Source organism: Lampris incognitus, chromosome 11 (assembly GCF_029633865.1).
Source record: "Lampris incognitus isolate fLamInc1 chromosome 11, fLamInc1.hap2, whole genome shotgun sequence".
Lineage (NCBI taxonomy): Eukaryota > Metazoa > Chordata > Actinopteri > Lampriformes > Lampridae > Lampris > Lampris incognitus.
The window spans coordinates 20,386,680-20,407,371 of NC_079221.1; the positions used below are offsets into that span (position 1 = coordinate 20,386,680).

The window sequence follows — 20,692 nt, forward strand, 5'->3', positions numbered from 1 at the left end:
AGTTTAGATATGTGTTCTTGTAGTTCTTGTAGTTTTTGGATGTGTATTTTTGTCCTTGTGTTGCACTGCTGTGGGCTGGGGGAAACAATGTTTCGTTTCATTTCATGTGCGCAAGTGCATGAAATTAAATGACAAATAAAATGTTTCTGATGTATATGATACATATGTATGTTGTTATATGTTGTTGTATGCATGCCAGTGGGTGGGGTCAGAATGCTATATGGCTGTTGGCGACCAACAGCCCTTTAACGTGTTGTAATGTGTCATTTCATCTGCAACCTTCTTCTACAAACTGATGTCACCAGTTGCCCTCTCCAGAACCCCTTTTACAGTATTTTACTCCCAGCATAGAACCTATTGAGCTCACAGCATCGCGGGAAAATCAGGACAGGAAATTCCATCTGAGGTAGAATTCCGTCTGTGTTGCTCTCCCTCTCTCTGCAGATCCCCCCAAGCTTGGGAGTTGGGGGGAGCACAAAGGCATGGTTTCACTTGTGAACAATGTGAATAAAAGCCATACATGATCAGTCTCACAAGCAGGCACATTCATGTCCACCGACACTCTGCACACATGCACGAATGCATGCTGGAGCACTGGAACACCCACGTACATGTACACACGCATAAAATTCCAGCATTGTAGACAGATATTTTAGGAAAGAAAAACATTAACTTACACAGGCTTTCTTATACCTAAAACGTGTTTAAATGGAAGGGCGGGGGTTTCATCATATACCTTTTTTTCGTGGATGTGATGTACTTTTCAAGCAAAGAACGTAGTAACCAAAATCTTTTCACAAAATAACATAACAAACACCCTCTCAAGAGGCCAATGTGAGAGGGATGTCAAAGTAATAATGAGGCTGCCTTTTAGACCATGTCTGTGCACGTCTGAAAAAGAGCGAATGGCTCACTTCTCTGTAAATCTTTTACAGAGAAGTGAGTGAATACACAGGAACTAACAGTGCTGTGCTATTTCCCCACACACACACGTTGCACAGAAGCCCAGTTCGGACAAAACCATGACTTGACCAACTGTACAAACACATCAGTGGTTATCACAGATGACTTCCCCCTCCGCTGTCATAAGTCTATTAGTTTTTCTATGAAATCATCATTTGGTGACTTAGTAATCTAAACTATAAGGGTGTGTGTGATTACAGGCATGATTCAAAAGGGCATTCCAAAATCCTGACCCATCCTCATCTAAACCTCAGCAGGCTCAACATAGCAATGGTTGTGTCAAAGGGATAGTGAATATAATGTAAATACAGGTATTGGTAGCCTGTAATACTGACAGGCTGGAAGAAAGGATTCAGGCACTTTTGATCATAGATGAGAAAGTTGGGGAACGTTTTCGTGTTGCTATTCTAATGCCACTAGGAGACGCCATGCAGTCTAGTGGATGTGCGATGCATGTCATCACATAAACTCAACACTGAGGGACTCCACTGATCTCCTCCTCAATGGAAAAGGGGCAAAATGTGTAAACAAAAATCTGCTTCCGCAGACAAGATGGAGGAAAGTGACTCGAAAGGCAGCGAGTACAAATTAGACCAACGCTGTCCCTTAGCGCAGGAAAATTATGTACAAAAACAACAACAAAAAAAAGCTTGATTTAACAACTTGCAGTCCTAGTCTTAACACGCTGTGTGCAGAGCCCCTGTGATATCAGAGCAAGTGAACCAGGGGATTTCTCTAAGTGGTTGACCAATTTTCAATGGCAGCATTCATGAAATGGTCCATGATGAGGGAATTCTGACTTTTGCAGATGGATAGCTCAGTCGCATGAGCGCTTGATTTGTAAACATTTGCATGAATTGTTATAATCTATCTTCAAAACTGAATTTTATACCATGCCTATACTTTTCCTTTAAGTGGGGTCTGCTTGGAGGGGAGCTCTACACACTACCTTGTATGTGCACTTGGGACCCACAGCAGATAATTTGAACTAACAGTAGCAATAGAGTACAGGGACAGATGCAACCTGGGTAGTAGTACCCAGACGAAAGGGATGGCTGAACCATAAATGATGTCCCTCATCTTAAAGTTCATTTTTCAGCGCTTTTAAAATCATAGGCCTATGTATTGTGTGGCAGAAGTCAACAATTGTAAAACTACAGTTCACAGGATATTGTTTTTTTTTTTAATTTACTGACAGCCACAGTGGTGCTGGTAATTGCACTGGTGTATGACCAATTAATTCCAAACAAAACAGATTGCTAATGTTGTTGTTTCAGCACCAATATCAACCTTGCTGACATTGGATTTTAGCCAATAATGGTGTTGGTGAAGGTCTCCTGTAGGTCCGTCTGCCAAATCAGCTTTGCTTCCTCATCTAACTTGGCTGCTACCTGCCTTATTGGCTGCTGTTGTGAAGACATAAAATGCAATGCGCCATGCCATTTTTCCTGGGAGAGTCCTACTGGAAAGAAACCATTAAAACAAGCCACTATGAAAGTGTTCATGCATTCAATACTTATGGATAAGCTATTATCATAAATATCCCTGTGATGGAAAATATAAAAAAGGACGCTGTTTTCATGTAAATCCTCAGGATGATCACATTAATGTCTTTCATTACAATGAGTTTCAACATACTTTATGTCATTACATACAAAGCCACCTTTAAACGCAAGTCATTTATCATAGAAGATATTAAGCGGACACTGGCGTGATTGATGAAATGGTAAAACGTGATTTTAGGTGTGTTGATTTATTGCAATCGACTGACTCATGTTAGTAGGAATTCAAGAGCAAATTATCCTCCCAACATTTTGAGAGAGAAGATTTCTAAACCTTTATTTGCCCAAGGAAGGTCCACTGACCACTCATCCCCCTTTTATTTCATCTTGCATCATGCTCATGAAGTGCCATACATTCATTCTCGCCAGACGCACTTCTGACTTCTAGTTCCATTGAAGCAGCTGAGGTATATAGATGCCTGGCTCAAAGGCCTGTCAGCGGTAGGGTTTGAGGGAAGGGAATGTGGTATTAACTGTGCCTGCTTGTTCAGGGGATTTGAACCAGAAGGACCTTGACACAACACTACCAAGGGAGACTAGCAGTGCCTTGGCCACCAAGTGAGTGGGGCTGTTAAATATGTAGGTACATATATGTGTTACATAGGGTAACACAATGAGTTGAAGTGGGATGTAATGTCACGATTGAACTTCTTGCCTATTATGTAAGGACGCCCCGCCCTATATGAAGACCCACTCAGACCCCTGAAAAAAATGCACTGAACAAGAGCAGCCAGTCCATGTACCAGATTCACAGCATGGAAAAGGGTGTAGCTGCCCATAAAGGTAGCTATGATATTCAGAGATGGTAATGGAAGACATGTGGGCAAAAACCATACAACTATCACTCTTTGCACTTTGCCCTGTGATATCATGGAATCATTTGGTAAATCTTTAATTGGAACAGGGATTTTATTCCAATTTTGAAAGTCCAAGTTCGGTAAAAGGGTTTTTGGACAAGAATTTAATTCTGAATGTGGCAGCCTGAAGCTCAAGTATGTGTCACCAGACCTAGAGAGGTTGAAACGCTTTAAGAGCCCCAGCAAAAGCCATAACTCAGATGTGAATTTTCCTGAATGAGAGAGACACTTTGATGGAGTTTCTGCCAAAAGTTCAAATGTGCTTGAGATGAAAATTTCACATTGCAGTGAGATGTACTGCAGCTGATCAAGTTGTTGTGGGTTTAAAAGATTCAACCAGAGAGAGAGAGAGAGAGAGAGAGAGAGAGAGAGAGAGAGAGAGAGAGAGAGAGAGAGAGAGAGAGAGAGAGAGAGAGAGAGAGAGAGAGAGAGAGAGAGAGAGAGAGAGAGAGAGCTTGTATTACAATACCTGTATTCATGCTGGGACATGTTTGAGTGCTGGATATGAGTATTACAGTGGCATTATAGTATAAGGAGAACATTATAGTGGACATAATAATGTGATTTTGTTGCAAGATGGGAGTTCAGCGCACTTCCCTTAACGTTTCATAGCTCCACATGAGACGTGGCACAACGCTCGTCGGTGCGTTCTTCTACGCTATTTCCCAGTGAGCACGAAAAGGCGTAATTCAGAGGAAAAAAACAAAGTTGTGCCAAAAGGGATGCCCCGCTGAACGAAATCTAATGGGAATTTCCTTTCACTATCACTCTCCCGGGGTTGGGCTGTTATCAGCCGGAAGTGCACACCCACATGCGATAATGAAGTTTTGCCTTCCAACTTTACATTCACTTCGCCCCAGCCTCCGTCCACAAGCATGGCTCTCACCAACAAGTGGTGGATTTCCTGCGTCGTGTCGCTGTCCTTCGTCGCCTGTTTAGGCTCCTGCGATACAGATGACGATGGTAAGAGGATTGGGGGGGGGGGGGGGGAAACGCCCGACTCGTTGAGTTGGATTTGTAATCAGATTGTCCCACGAGTTCACCGCTTTACTTGTTGCAACTACTTAACTTTTGTCGTTCTTAGGACGTACTGTTTTTTTTTCGTCTCGAAAAGTTCATACTTACATCGCGTTGTGGAGAGCAAACAGTAATTTATCTGTAGTACGACATTAAACCTGTAAACAAGTATAGCTACAGTTTGTGGCAACACATTTCCTCAAGAAGGGCAATATCTATCTGTCTGTCTGTCTCTGTATCCATCCATGCTTGTCTGTCTGTCTGTCTGTCTGTCTGTCTGTCTGTCTGTCTGTCTATCTATTCCATCCATGTCTGTCTGTCTGTATCTATATCTATCCATGTCTGTCTGACTGTCTATCTATATCCATCCATGGCTGTCTGTCTGTCTGTCTGTCTATCTATTCCATCCATGTCTGTCTGTCTGTAACTATATCCATCCATGTCTGTCTGTTTGTATCTATATCTATCCATGTCTGTCTGTCTGTCTATCTATATCCATCCATGTCTGTCTGTCTGTATCTATATCTATCCATGTCTGTCTGTCTGTCTATCTATCTATATCCATCCATGTCTGTCTGTCTGTCTGTCCAAGTCCATCTGAAAATAATGGCTTATTTGTTGCTTATGTGATGCCTTTGTTGCACTGCAGACGGTGGTCATCTTGCAAGTTACATGTTTGTTACCCACATTATCTTACTTATTAGTGTATTACTACCCAGATAAACCACTTCAATTTTATTCTTGAGCTCTGCATTCGAAGCCTGATCCACATCGCCACCTTACACACTTCAAAGATGCATTGTTGTTTTGGCGGAACACTGATGCTAAGGAGGCCCCGTCTTTATTGGGGAGGTGATGCTTATGCTGCTGCTGCACTTGTCTTTTAAAACAGATTTTTATCATCCGATTATGCCAGAGGCAGGCTTGACTCCCCCTAAATCGGATTTTGCTTGCTTTTTGATCCAGTGAGTAAGATGTTCAGAACCGCAAGATAAATGCATTCAGTGTGGCGTTGGTTATGTTAACATTTATGATTCAGTGTGAGCATTGATTTCTTGCCAGGACTCATTAAGTGAAAGGTCTGGATGCATAAAAATCAGATTTTGCTCATGTTTGCTCACAGATAAAGAAAACTAGGTATGGCAGCACTCAGGCCCTTGTGGTGGAATTCTACTTTCTCTTAATGCAGTTAAATTGTGTTACAAGCAATGCAATGAGATGGTGATCAGGAAGAGGAAAAGGTAGTCAAACAAGGGTATATTGCTGCACAGAAGACTATTAAACAACCATTTTCAGACAAAGTGTGGATGAATAATGATCTTGTCCCTTGAAGACCATATCACTAAAATTACATTGAAATTCCCGGCACGTAACCTTTGCCATTGAAAACTTACGTGTAACCACGACAAAAGATCTTGCGTCAGGTCCAAAGTCCAGGTACTTCTAACTCCACAGTCTGGCCATAAACCACACTTGTGCTGGGAGTTCCTCCTGTCATGTCACCATCGTCTCAGAGTCAGTAATAAGGCTACTGGGATTGGATGTCAGAGACTCAATAAGCTGTGAAAGGTCTGAATTGGCAAGTCAAGTACAAAGTGAAAGCGAAGCCATAACAACTCGAAGCTCTCTCATTTTCCCCCTACACTTTCCCATTACTGAAAGCAATCAGTGAACTGGTGTGACCTCACAAACAAAAGCCATGCAGTATATAACAAAAAGTCCAAAATGACCATTCCCAGTATGTGAGGTCAGATGCTGTTAAAGAACAGCTTCTAGCATCCATCTAGCATCCATAGGGATATACTGAGGAGAGCTTTGTGGTGGACTCTAAACAAAGCCCAAGACACCACATTGGTAAAGGTCAACAATATGTCTCTTTTTCAATTGTTTTTCTTATCTGTGGCGTCTCTGAGTCGTACATAGCGTTCTGATACCTGCATCTCCGTGTGGGGAATTGTTTTTTGTTTTTTTTAAACACTAGCAGTCTCAATTTGAATTTGTAATTACAGCCCTTTACAGCATCCCGGGAGGAAGGGTTAAGAGATCGGGGCCTGCTTTGCACTACTGTATGACATATTTATGTGTTTAGGCTTATTGTATGGGCTTATTGTATGGGCTTTGGTGTTCTGTATTTTATGTAGTCTAATACAGCGGGTCAAAGAGTAGTGTCCTTGTGGGACAATAAATGTCCACCTTATTAGAATACTCTATTTCAACTCCATTGATATTCAGCATTGGGTTTCATTTAGTATGTCCGGCCTGCTCGGCATGTTGTGCCTCTGACATTGGTTTTCCTTTACCAGGCACTTATTAACACTATTTGCATTTTAATTGGCTAAAGTTGCCCACGAGCTATCAGCTGACGATTATTGATGGCTTACACAGGCAAACACCACAAGTTCACTGTTGTGACTTTAAGATACTATCGGGAAATTAAACTGTATTTTAGAACATTGCAAAGTGAAAATTGGAGCCCCGGGCGATGCTGCAAAGGAGCATAGCCGTTTTATTGCTGATCATATTTTTTTCCACTTTCCGTTGGCACTACTAGAAAGCGAGCTACAAGGTAAGTGTAGAAAATGAGTTTGTAATGCTTTCATTATAGTGGGATTGTAACGAGGTTTTGTTTAAGGTGCATTGTCATTTACTCTTAACACTTTAACACTAAACATTAGTATCAGTGGTGCAGGGCCTAGGCACTCATAAGTTCCATTAATTGTCTTGCGGAGGCGTAGACACTGGGTCTCATTAATTTGTGGAGAAATTTAATTAGACGCTCACTTGGTGTTTGAAGCGGTCCAGTTCTGTGGCAACCCCGGGCCATATAAGCAGAGAAGAAACTGCAGAGCGTGTGCTATATTAATTAGCTTTTGTAATGGGGAGTAGACTTCACAAAAGCGCCAGCCTACGCGGTTGGAAAGAACCCGAGTGAAGCTGTGAGAAGAATATACACAGAACTGTAAAACGTCTTCACTCCTCTGCCTTGGCGATTAATGGGGAGAGTGTAATGATTTAAGCACTGAGCTGGCATGCAGTCGTTTAGTTATTTAATGAGAATGTGTCCATTTGACTTAACCATGAATCTCACCTGGAAGTAATTTAAGATGCAGCAAGACCAGCACGTCTGTCTTTGGGCTGCTGGCGTTCTGGTGCAAACTTTTGATGAATCAATACGCTGAAGGTTTGAAAGTTTTCCCCACAGCGAAGCAGCACGCGCTTCCTCACCCACTTGCTTGTTGTCTTTGTAGGCGTGCGCGCGCGCGCGCGCACACACACACACACACACTTTCCCTTTGATTTCATTTTCAGCCTTAGATGTATTTTTCTTCCCTATTGACTTTTGTTTCCATTTACTTTTTATTTTCTGATTGAATTTGTTTCCACCCGTCTCCTGGATTTATTTATTTATTTGGTTATATCTCTGGTCTCTTCAGGGATAACTGACTACTGCAATCAACGCAGTCACCAATCATCCATTCCAAAATTTATTTTCCAGTCTTGTGCCCGCTCCCATGCAGCGTTAAACAGCCTCATCTTCCATCAGACGTGAGACAAGCGGAGTCTTAAAAAGCTGTTTTTGTCATCAATGTTTCAATAATGACGGGGATCATTATTTGTGCTCTTTACAGTAGGTCACACGGATGAAGTATTGATGCAGTGAATGGGGGTGCGTGTGTGTGTGTGTGTGTGTGTGTGTGTGTGTGTGTGTGTGTGTGTGTGTGTGTGTGTGTGTGATGCCAGCATGACATCTGTTGACTTTGTGAGCTCAGTTCAGTTTGCCAAGGGTATTAATCAGCAAAGGACCCATAGAGTGGAGAAGTGGGCAGAGCTGCTGGTTCCTGGAAGTTTTTCCCATTCAGTCTACCCAGTGGAAATTTTTAGAAAAAATGATTACCACAGTAATACTCCACACACAAACACATGAGTCGACTGGATGATTAAGTGACACTATAGGGTTATGTCATTGCCATCGGGTAGAACGGTTTCAGTGTTGTCTCTGAGAAATCACGTTTTTAGTCTGTTCAGTATGTCACAACCAAATGAATGCCAGCTGAGCCTTGCCAGACCACAATGACTGAAGCAGAAGTTGTGTGAGGCTATTGATGGAGGAAATTCGCCTCCTTTTTTGCGGCATTGGTGGCCTCTTTAAATGTCTGAAACTAATCATTGTTTAGTTTTCTCTTTCATTGAAGCTGTACAAATCGGAAAAAAAACAACAACAAAGTTCCATAATCGTGTTTCTGCAGAAGTGTGGTCTATATGACACTACCATGCTGCCAACAACACATCTCTGGAAGATACATACCTCCCAGTGGCGGCGGTTTGGATCCAGCTTCAGATAACGCCTCAAACTAAACCCTTAGTGCCTGGCTCCTACTGTCTTAGCAAAGTAACAAGTCTGTCGAGTTTTGTCTCCCCTGTTGTTTAAATAAATGAATATAATCATTAAATCACTATGCAGAAACATGACTAGATACCAGCTGTGGTTAGCTTATGATGACACTTGGTACAGTATAATAAAACACTTTGCTGTTGTTAAACCAAAACAACTAGTCTAGTCCATGGTGTAAAATATTATATGTATGTGTATGTATGTATACACAAATGAATATGGCTGAACTGGATAATTGGAAATACATAATAGAAAAATCCAAAGGGGAAATATACAAATATAAAGTGCAAAAATGAATAGCTAAAACAGAATAATTTAAAACAAATTAATTACTATATAGAATATATAAATTCATTAAATCAGATGTAATTCAACATATTAAGACAAAATAAAAGTAAGCGTATGTGTGTGTGTGTGTGTGTGTGTGTGTGTGTGTGTGTGTGTGTGTGTGTGTGTGTGTGTTTTAGAGGGAAAAAGTCAGATAGAGGCAGGGAGAGGAATTTGTGCATGTTGCTGAGGGAAAACGTTAAGCTGCCCCCCCCCCCCCAAATACCACTCAGTGAACAACAGAAAGAGAAAACTATATCATACATTTTCACGTGATGTGGTTTATCGTTTTCAGAGTGAAACATGTTCTACCAAAACTTTTCCCCACAGATATCCACCACCAGGGAATTGGTTTTGTACTGTAATGCTTTTGATGCGCTATTAGCTTACTTCCAGACAAGAGCCGACGGCACCCCGAAATGGCAGAGAAATGTGTCCTGTGTGGAAAAATACTTGTCCACTCAGGCTTGACAAAGCACAGAAGATGACAAATGCAGTCAAGGGAGCCTCAGCCACAGGTTAATCTGCGTGTCCTTTGTACTGTCGCCTGGAGAAATTGGCACCGGATTCTTCCTCAGCTCTAATACTGAAAAAGGTTGTCTATTTGTTGTCCCTTCTTCCCACCATCTCAGTCCTGCTGATGTTCCTCCATGCCTGTAATCAAATGTTGCTCAAGCTAAAAAAAAAAAAAAAAACCAAACAAAAAAAAAAAACAACCAAACATTGCACCACTCTCGCTATCCTTCAAAATAAAATGAACTCAAAAAAAAGTTTAGTTTAGTTTTGCTTCAAAGCTGTCATAATGTCCGTCACGGATCTTGTTTTTAGTGACTATGCGATCCTGTGTGAAGCCATGTACAGACGGACATAGACCTTTGACCTGTCAGGGTCAAAGACAGAGCCAAATGTGCAATTACAGCACATTGGAACAAACACAGGGTCCTAGGAATAGGAGTGTTTGATTTCAGCATGTTTCAGCGTTAATCTGAAGGGCTACGGTTAACTGTTTTGAATTACAAGTGTATTGGCCGTTATGAATAATTGATTACTTTCTAGTTCTGGTGATGAGTACCAATTACCCCGTCATTAAAAGCAGACTATGCTTTCGGCAGTAAGCTTCTTTGCCCATCTGCAGTGTGTATAATTTTTTCAAGGGCAGTTGAAACTCTAATCGAATATGAAGCCCGAGTAACAATGATTTGCTTGATTGGTTAGGTACTTGTATGTGGCTGGGGGCACACACAAGTACTGGTTCTTTCTGTAGCATTTAGACAGCCTTTACATTTAGATGGGATTAAACACTGTCACATGGATCTAGCACAATTTGTCCCCAAATGGTAAACCACGCAGACAAAATGAGAGTTGAATGTCAGAGTATGTATACATATATAATGTCTCTGTCTTGCTCGGCAAAATCAATGGCTTTGGATAGTAACTCTTTGCTTATGGAGGGGTAGAACTCACAGATATCAAACCATATACATTTGCAGTTCTTCTAGTCATCTACCATTCTAATACTTGGTCTGTGTTTTTCCATTGATTTACGGGGACTTTTTTCAAGATTTGATCATTCATGTTTTCGATGATTTTTTTTACTTATCTTTCCGATTTCTGGTTTGGTGGGGTTGATCAGTCTACATGTTGGCTTGTTTAAAAGGTTCGGTTTGTGGTCCTTCAGGATGATGAAGGCTTGGTTCCGGGCAGTGACATCAATGCGGTTGTCTAATTTTAGGTCCGAGGCATATATATATACATATGTGACTCACTAGTCACTTGACGTGTGCATGCTTTTAAAGATAGTGGTATCTCTCTACCAAGTCTTGGAGCACTGGTGGAATTTGTGTGAGACTTTGACTGGTCATCTGCACAGGCAATGGTTATTAGTTAAAAGGGTGAGTCACACATAAGATAATACTGAACTTTAATTTAGGGAGGGAGGGAGTTCCAGGAAGCTGTGATACTTACTGGATACTGAACGCAAGAGATGGCATAAGTCATGCAGAAATGTCTATAGTGCAAATGAAATGATGACATGGGTCTCTGTCTTAGTTTGCTTTGCAAGGGTTGTGTGGCAAGTTGTTGTGTGCTTGTTGTTTCACAACACGTTGTTGTTTCCAAATATTAACTTTTACATGTCGGTCCAATGTCGAGGTCGTTGCTCGAAAAGATATGCAAATACAATTAATATGATCTATTTTCCCCTCCCCTTTTTCTCCCCAATTGTACCTGACCAATTACCCTATTTTCCGATCCATCCCGGTCACTGCTCCACCCCCTCTGCCGAGCCGGGAAGGGCTGCAAACTACCACATGCCTCCTCCAATACATGTGGAGTCGCCAGCCGCTTCTTTTCACCTGACAGTGAGGAGTTTCGCCAGGAGTACGTAGTGCTTGAGAGGATCACGTTATTCCCCCCGAACAGGCGCCCGACCGACCAGAGGAGGCGCTAGTGCAGCGACCAGGACACATACCCACATCCGGCTTCTCACCGGCAGACACGGCCACTTGTGTCTGTAGGAATGCCCGACCAAGCCGGAAGTAACACAGGGATTCGAACCGGCGATCCCCGTGTTTGTAGGCAATGGAATAGACTGCTACGCTTACCCGGACGCCCTCCATATGAACATGATGAGTACCGTCACTAGCAATAGTTACACCAAGATGGCGCCAAAGACGGCAGCCTCAGTTCTGTGCTCTCTAGTACTTTTTCTGTTTTTGTTTGTTTAGTTTCCAGCTCTCACTCGCTGATCACATTCAGCAGAGACGAACTTTTAAACCTCCAGCTATCCGCTGGTCAAGCTTTTTTAATTTTTTTTTTTTTACCGTTTTTCATTGAACTGGAAAGTTTTACCGAGCTCTTAGTTGGAGAAGCAGCAGCTCTGTAAGGGCCTCGCCGGAGCCGACAATGGGGGAAGCGAGCCGGAGCGCTTGTTAAACTGGGACCGCGGGGATTTCGAACTGCGCTCCCGTCAATCCACCTGGTGAATGTCCGCTCTCTGGCCAACAAGATGGATGAACTGCAGCTCCTCTACGGAACAAACACGGATTTTTCCAGATCTGCCTTCCTGTGTCTCACTGAAACCCTGGCTTGGTGAAAATATAACAGACAGTTCACTCTATCTGCCGCACTTCCAACTCCTCGGAGCGGACCGGGAAATGGAGCTAACGGGGGAAAATGGGGAGGCGGAATCTGCTTCTATATAAACGAAGGTTGGTGTACAGATGTCACAGTGTTGAAGAACTCATGCAACCCTCACTTAGAGACCATGTTCATTGACTGTAAACTATTTTATTCACTGCAGGAGTTTTCATCATTTATTCTGGCTGGTATCTATATTCCACCCTATGCCTGTGTGTGTTTGTGAAGCAACACCTGGCTGACCAGATAGTAAATATGGAGCACAAACATTCAGACTCTCTTGTTATTATCCTCGGGGATTTTAACAGAGCAAACCTCAGCCACAAACTGCCAAAATACAGACAGCACGTTAAATATCCCACCAGTGACAAAAACACACTGGATCATTGCTACATAATAGTATTATAGGACGCCTATCGCTCTGTCCCCCGTGTAGCTTTGGGACTTTCTGTTCACTGTCTGGTTCATCCTCTCCCAACCTACAGGCAGAAACTAAAATCTGCAAAACATGTTGTTAAAACTATGAGGAGATGGACCAACCAGTTAAAACTGGAGCTTCAAGCCTGCTCTGACTACACTGACTGGAGTGTTTTTGAGGCTGCATCTACAGACCTAAACAAAACTACTGACAAGGTGACATCTTACATCAGCTTTTGTGAGGACACGGGTGTGCCCACCAAAACTTTCTGCACCTTAAACAACAATAAGCCCTGATTCACAGCAAACTCAGGCAGCTTCGTCAGGCCAAGGAGCAGGCTTACAGGAGTAAATATAGAATCCTGTACAATCAGGCCAAAAACACACTGACAAAAGGAGATCAGAGTAGCCAGAAGAGGCTATACTGAAAAGCTGAAAAACTGGTTTTCAACTAATGATCCTGCGTCTGTGTGGAGAGGCCTGCAGGACATCACCATCTACAGGAAAACCTTCCCCCCACATTGCAGAGAACCTTCAACTAACTGATGAATTGAATGTGTTTTACTGTGGGTTTGATCAGCCCACTTTCACACCTCTCATCTGCTCCAACTCAGACATCACACAACCAACTGCACCCCCTGACATCACCCTCCTCTCCCCCCTGGTCCCCACCGGCACTGAGGGTCTATGAAGTGGATGGGTGTCAGCAGCACTTCCAGAGACAGAAGGTCAGGAAGGCACCAGGCCCGGATGGCATGTCACCCTCCTGTCTGAAAGTCTTCGCAGACCAGCTGCCCCCCCCCATCTTCACACAGATCTTCAACAGATCACTGGAGCTGTGTGAAATCCCTTCCTGCTTCAAGTTATCCACTATCCCATACCTCAAGAAACCCTCCTTTGCTGGACTGAAGGGCTACAGGCCCATCGCCCTGACAACTGTGGCCATTGAGTCCATCGAGAGACTGGTGACCCCCCTGAATGACATCACAGGCCCCCTGCTGGGCCCCCTGCAGTTTGCCTACTGGGCAAACAGGCCAGTGGATGATGCAGTCAATTTGGGATTTCACTACATCCTGCAACATCTCGGCTCCCCAGGGACGTACTCAGGGATCCTGTTCGTAGTCTTCAGCTCATTCAACATCATCATCCTAGAAGTCCTACTAACCAAACTCACCCAGCTCACGGTGCCTGCCACAAACTGTCAGTGGATAACAAACTTCCTGACAGACAGGAGGCAGCAGGCGAGGCTGGAGAAAATCACATCCAGCACCCGGACAACCAGCACTGGAGCCCCCCAGGGATGTGTGCTGTCATCTCTGCTCTTCTCCCTCTACTTAAATGACTGCTGCTCAGGAGACCCGTCTGTTAAACTCCTAAGGTTTGCAGACAACACAACAATCATCAGCTCCATCCGGGACAGTGACGAGTCTGCATACAGACAGGAGGTTGAACAGCTGGCCCTCTGGTGTGGTCAACGTGTGACAAACAACGTGCGTACCTATGAAACTCACAGATGAAAGTGTATAAAACTTAAAATTAAACGGAGAAAACTTAGAAATTCGGGAAAATGGAAATCTCAGAATATGTTGAAGGTCTAAGCAAGGAAGACAGAAAGTATTTCGGGTCGAAACTTACGCGAAGCACTGGAGAAAAACTTCCCGATCCATTTATGCTTGCTGAAGTGCAGTGGACAAGTGGTATCATGACGTTGGCAAACATTGGCAGGAGGGATGTGACTGAATACCTCATAGACACACCAAGTATATTTACGAAAGAATCGATGAAGGCATGCAAGTCTTTAGAAGTATACAATTACTTTGTTGGTGGACATGTCCAAGACAGCTTTTACCATCTGTTATCGAGGGAAAACAAGTTTTGCTTCATCAAATCAAAGCTAAGCCCTCATAGTTTAATTGTACGGTTGAATTGTTTGTACGGTTATGAGATCGAGGCTGGAGTCAAATTACGACCGCAAACATCATGACACAAGAAAGCTGATGGAATCGTCAAACTTGAGGAAAGCTAGGTATTAACAACTCAAACTTTGGTTTGTCAGTTGCTCTACTAGGACAGTACCACATTTAGAGCTGTTACTTACATATGTTCAATCACTTATTTGTGTAAGAAACATATACATATACCAGATATGAAATGTTCTCCGCAAATCTTCGTGTTTGATATTTGTTCTTCCGACCACGTCTTCCAGTCCTCCCGACGGATCGCATGAATCCACGCCTGTCTTCTTCGTTTTTCGATTGGAGTTTTTCCTTTGGGCATGTGATAAAAATGCAGATGCTTGTTTTTACCATCTTTACGATTTGTACAACTGACAGCGTAACAACTGCGAGGCATTTCCTTTCATTTTAAAACAATTTCTCTTGGTCTCTTCGAAATGAACGTAGTAACGTTTACAAACACAAAACTCATGGCCCCTTTTTGCCTCACAATCTGTGCACACACATTTGGCGCATGTAAACAAGGGAACACGTCTATTCAGTGTAGTTCTTGACGAGAGTGTGGATGTAAACAATGTTTTACATCTAGCAGTGGTTACCAGATATTGTGACAAACAAGTGTTGCATTAATCGATAAGATTGTAGGTTTCATACATTTGCACAAATACTAAAGTGTGTGTGTGTGTGTGTGTGTGTGTGTGTGTGTGTGTGTGTGTGTGTGTGTGTGTGTGTGTGTGTGTGTGTGTGTAGAGAGCAGATCTTTTGGCATGCGTAATCTAGATGGGGAGATGAAGAGCAGCAGTAAATAAATAAATAAATGGTAATTATGAAAATGAACTGGCACTTGGGTCTGTGATTTGTTTTTTTTTTTTTTTTTTAAGTGGCACGGGACATCCAAAAGGTCGCTGAACCGTGGTATAAATAATTATATATCATGTAGTTTAAACACAGTTTTAGCATATCATCATTGTCAAAAATAAACCTTAGCATGCTGTATACTGGATGTTGTATACATGCATATTCTGTCATGTCCACCTATAAAGTAACGTGTTAACATATTTATTCAAGCATCTTTGTACTCTGCACTATTGTCTACTCTACCTGTTATAACTTCATTCTTTATAACATACTTTGTTATATACTTCTATATTTGTACATAGTAGTTAAATGTTTATGTTTATTTTGCTGTCTTTGTTTTCGTTGTATGTCTGTTCCGTCTAAGTACATGGAGGAACAGGAGACACATTCCATGTATGTGTAGGCCTTAAACATACTTGGCCAAATAAACTGATTCTGATTCTTAAAAAATAAAAAATAAAAATGATAGCACTTATTACTTCCAGGGAGCTGTATTTGATTATTCTACTTGTTACATTAGCTCTTTGTCACACTTTGTGAATTTGCAATTGCATAATCTCTTGCCTTGAAAATTTGACAATACTCAATTATTTTGCTTGTTTTCAAGCGATTATAATAATAACCTTGATTTATTTGTCATTTCTAAACAAATGTCACAATGCGCTTTACAGCTGAATAAAATTAGAATAATCAAAGACAGAAGTTGCTGAATAAAACAATGTACCTATCATTTATAATGCTTTATACAATTCAACTTGATTCAGGAATTGAATAAAAACTAAGAAAAAAATATAGGTGTTGAGAAAAAAATAAAAGTAAATAAGATGAGTTTATAAAGTGTCTTGTTCATAAAAGTGCCTTTTATGAGTCAATCAAAAGACTAATGTTCTTGCCACACCTTTGCCAAATAAAGCCAATGTTATCGGAATATTTCCGGCCAAACTCACTGAGTAATGAAACTGTACACGTCACAGCATCCCGCTAGCTTGCCAACAGTCAACATGTTTTATTTCAAGATCTTAGAGAGGAAATTCAGGGGCCATAGCAGCCCAAGTCTGTTTTAGGTGACATCACTGGATTCCATGTTCCTGGTTCCATGTCACTTTGATCTTTCCAGTGTAGAATTGCTTTCCAGAGTTGCAGCATATGAATGAGTCAGAGCTTGAAAGCCTTTACAGAGATGCCAGCACCCAGGTCAGATAGCCCTCGAGATTGGTCCATACCTAGTATGCCCTTTCAGTAGTCAAGATAACAATAAAGCTGACATTTCTAACGCGATTACCTTCTGATCGTTTAAAAGATAGCTTGTCGACACAACTCGTGGTGAAGGGAAAGTTGATGTTGCTGCCTTGACTGAGATTAGAAGAAAGAGGCAGACAGCATGCACAGTTGTGTTCAGGTTGACCACTGAGTTTATTGAGTTTATTATCTTTATGTAACAAAATAAATCAGATATACAAATATTTACTCTATACTCAACACTGTCTGAATTATTTACTTGTGATGAGTCCACAAGATTCCATTTTACTATTTCCAGGTGAAAACCCTACTACTACTACTTTCGGCTGCTCCCGTTAGGGGTCGCCACAGCGGATCATCCGTTTCCATTTCTTCCTGTCTTCTGCGTCTTCCTCTGTCACACCAGCCACCTGCATGTCTTCCCTCACCACATCCATAAACCTCCTCTTTGGCCTTCCTCTTCTCCTCTTCCCTGGCAGCTCCATATTCAGCATCCTTCTCCCAATATACCCAGCATCTCTCCACACATGTCCAAGCCATCTCAATCTTGCCTCTCTTGCTTTGTCTCCAAACCATCCAACCTGAGCGGTCCCTCTAATATAATCGTTCCTAATCCTGTCCTTTTTCGTTACTCCCAGTGAAAATCTTAGCATCTTCAACTCTGCCACCTCCAGCTCCGCCTCCTGTCTTTTCGTCAGTGCCACTGTCTCCAAACCATATAACATAGCTGGTCTCACAACCATCTTGTAAACTTTCCCTTTAACTCTTGCTGATACCCTTCTGTCGCAAATCACTCCTGACACACTTCTCCACCCACTCCAACCTGCCTGCACTCTCTTTTTCACCTCTCTACTGCACTCCCCGTTACTTTGGACAGTTGACCCCAAGTATTTAAAATCAAATGCCTTTGTCACCTCCACTCCTTGCATCCTGACCATTCTACTGTCCTCTCTCTCATTCACGCATAGGTATTCCGTCTTGCTCCTACTGACTTTCATTCCTCTTCTCTCCAGTGCATACCTCCACCTCTCCAGGCTCTCCTCAACCTGCACCCTACTCTCGCTACAGATCACAATGTCATCCGCGAACATCATCGTCCATGGAGGCTCCTGCCTGATCTTGTCCGTCAACCTGTCCATCACCATTGCAAACAAGAAAGGGCTAAGAGCCGATCCTTGATGTAATCCCACCTCCACCTTGAACCCATCTGTCATTCCAACCGCACACCTCACCATTGTCACACTTCCCTCAAACGTATCCTGCACCACTCCTACATACTTCTCTGCAACTCCTGACTTCCTCATACAATACCACACCTCCTCTCTCGGCACTCTGTCATAAGCTTTCTCTAAATCTACAAAGACACAATGCAACTCTTTCTGGCCTTCTCTATACTTCTCAATCAACATTCTCAAAGCAAACATCGCATCTGTGGTGCTCTTTCGTGGCATGAAACCATACTGCTGCTCGCTGATCGTCACCTCTCCTCTTAACCTAGCTTCTATTACTCTTTCCCAAATCTTCATGCTGTGGCTGATCAACTTTATACCTCTGTAGTTGTTACAGTTCTGCACATTGCCCTTGTTCTTGAAAATCGGTACCATTATGCTTCTTCTCCACTCCTCAGGCATCCTCTCACTTTCCAGGATTGTGTTAAACAATCTAGTTAAAAACTCCACTGCCATCTCTCCTAAACATCTCTATGCCTCCACAGGTATGTCATCAGGACCAACTGCCTTTCCATTCTTCATCCTCTTCATAGCTGCCCTCACTTCCTCCTTGCTAATCCGCTTAACTTCCTGATTCACTATCCCTACATCATCCAACCTTCTCTCTCTCTCATTTTCTTCATTCATCAGCCCCTCAAAGTATTCCTTCCACCTTCTTAGCACACTCTCCTCGCTTGTCAGCACATTTCCATCTCTATCCTTGATCGCCCTAACTTGCTGCACATCCTTTGCAGCTTGGTCCCTCTGTCTAGCCAATCGGTACAAGTCCTTTTCTCCTTCCTTAGTGTCTAATCTGTCATACAACTCACCATACGCCTTTTCCTTTGCCTTTGCCACCTCTCTCTTTGCTTTACGCTGCATGTCCTTGTACTCCTGTCTACTTTCTTCATCTCTCTTACTATCCCACTTCTTCTTTGCCAACCTTTTCCTCTGTATAATTTGCTGTACTTCCTCATTCCACCACCAAGTCTCCTTGTCTTCCTTCCTCTGTCCTGATGACACACCAAGTACCTTCCTAGCTGTCTCCCTCACTATTTCTGCAGTGGTTGTCCAGCCATCTGGCAACTCTCCATTTCCAGGTGAAAACCCATTCACCAGTAAATAAAAACTGTATAGCCTAAGCCTAATGAAACATCTTATGTTATACTCCAACATTGTTTCCATTAATTATCCAGTTCCCTTTCAATGCTTACTCATTTATATTAGGTCAACAAACCAAGTTAACTCTTGCTTCAGTGTATAAGATTGAATCAGAAAACACACACGCTCACGCACACGCACACGCACACACACACACACACACCCACACACCGCTCCTCATTAGTTGAGCACTCACAACACCATTGACGGTTTCGGGGAAAAAAACGCTATATATATATATACACTCACCGGCCACTTTATTAGGCACACCCGTCCAACTGCTCGTTAACGCAAGTTTCTAATCAGCCAATCACATGGCAGCAACTCAATGCATTTATAGGCATGTAGACATGGTCAAGACGATCTGCTGCAGTTCAAACCGAGCATCAGAATGGGGAAGAAAGGGGATTTAAGTGACTTTGAACGTGGCATGGTTGTTGGTGCCAGACGGGCTGGTCTGAGTATTTCAGAAACTGCTGATCTACTGGGATTTTCACGCACAACCATCTCTAGGGTTTACAGAGAATGGTCCAAAAAAGAGAAAATATCCAGTGAGCGGCAGTTCTGTGGGCGAAAATGCCTTGTTGATGCCAGAGGTCAGAGGAGAATGGCCAGACTGGTTCGAGCTGATAGAAAGGCAACAGTAACTCAAATAACCACTCATTACAACCGAGGTATGCAGAAGAGCACCTCTGAATGCACAACACGTCGAACCTTGAGGCAGATGGGCTACAGCAGCAGAAGACCACACTGGGTGCCACTCCTGTCAGCTAAGAACAGGAAACTGAGGCTACAATTCGCACAGACTCACCAAAATTGGACAATAGAAGATTGGAAAAATGTTGCCTGGTCTGATGAGTCTCGATTTCTGCTGCGACATTCGGATGGTAGGGTCAGAATTTGGCGTCAACAACTGAAAGCATGGATCCATCCTGCCTTGTATCAACGGTTCAGGCTGGTGATGGTGGTGTAATGGTGTGGGGATATTTTCTTGGCACACTTTGGGCCCCTTAGTACCAATTGAGCATCGTGTCAACGCCACAGCCTACCTGAGTATTGTTGCTGACCATGTCCATCCCTTTATGACCACAGTGTTCCCATCTTCTGATGGCTTCTTCCAGCAAGATAACGCGCCATGTCATAAAGCTCGAATCATCTCAGACTGGTTTCTTGAACATGACAATGAGTTCACTGTACTCAAATGGCCTCCACAGTCACCAGATCTCAATCCAATAGAGCACCTTTGGGATGTGGTGGACCGGGAGATTCGCATCATGGATGTGCAGCCGACAAATCTGCAGCAACTGCGTGATGCTATCATGTCAATATGGACCAAACTCTCTGAGGAATGTTTCCAGTACCTTGTTGAATCTATGCCACGAAGGATTAAGGCAGTTCTGAAGGCAAAAGGGGGTCCAACCCGGTACTAGCAAGGTGTACCTAATAAAGTGGCCAGTGAGTGTATATATATATATATATATATATATATATATATATATATATATATATATATATATATATATATATATAATACAGTGCATCCGGAAAGTATTCACACCCCTTCACTTTGCCCACATTTTGTTATGTTATAGCCTTA

General features: G+C 42.7%; 1 protein-coding gene across 2 annotated transcripts in view; it reads left to right on the top strand.

The window, feature by feature from the left end:
- Positions 1-4,051: 4,051 nt before the first annotated feature.
- The window catches only part of tfpia (tissue factor pathway inhibitor a), a 68,907-nt gene continuing 52,266 nt past the window's right edge, over positions 4,052-20,692 (top strand). The window contains exon 1 of one of the 2 annotated variants that reach the window (XM_056288843.1): positions 4,052-4,345. In XM_056288843.1, coding sequence (XP_056144818.1) covers positions 4,258-4,345 — 88 coding nt within the window. In that variant the 5' untranslated portion in view covers positions 4,052-4,257. The remainder of the gene's footprint in view (positions 4,346-20,692) is intronic. The other variant, XM_056288842.1, reaches the window with a different exon arrangement.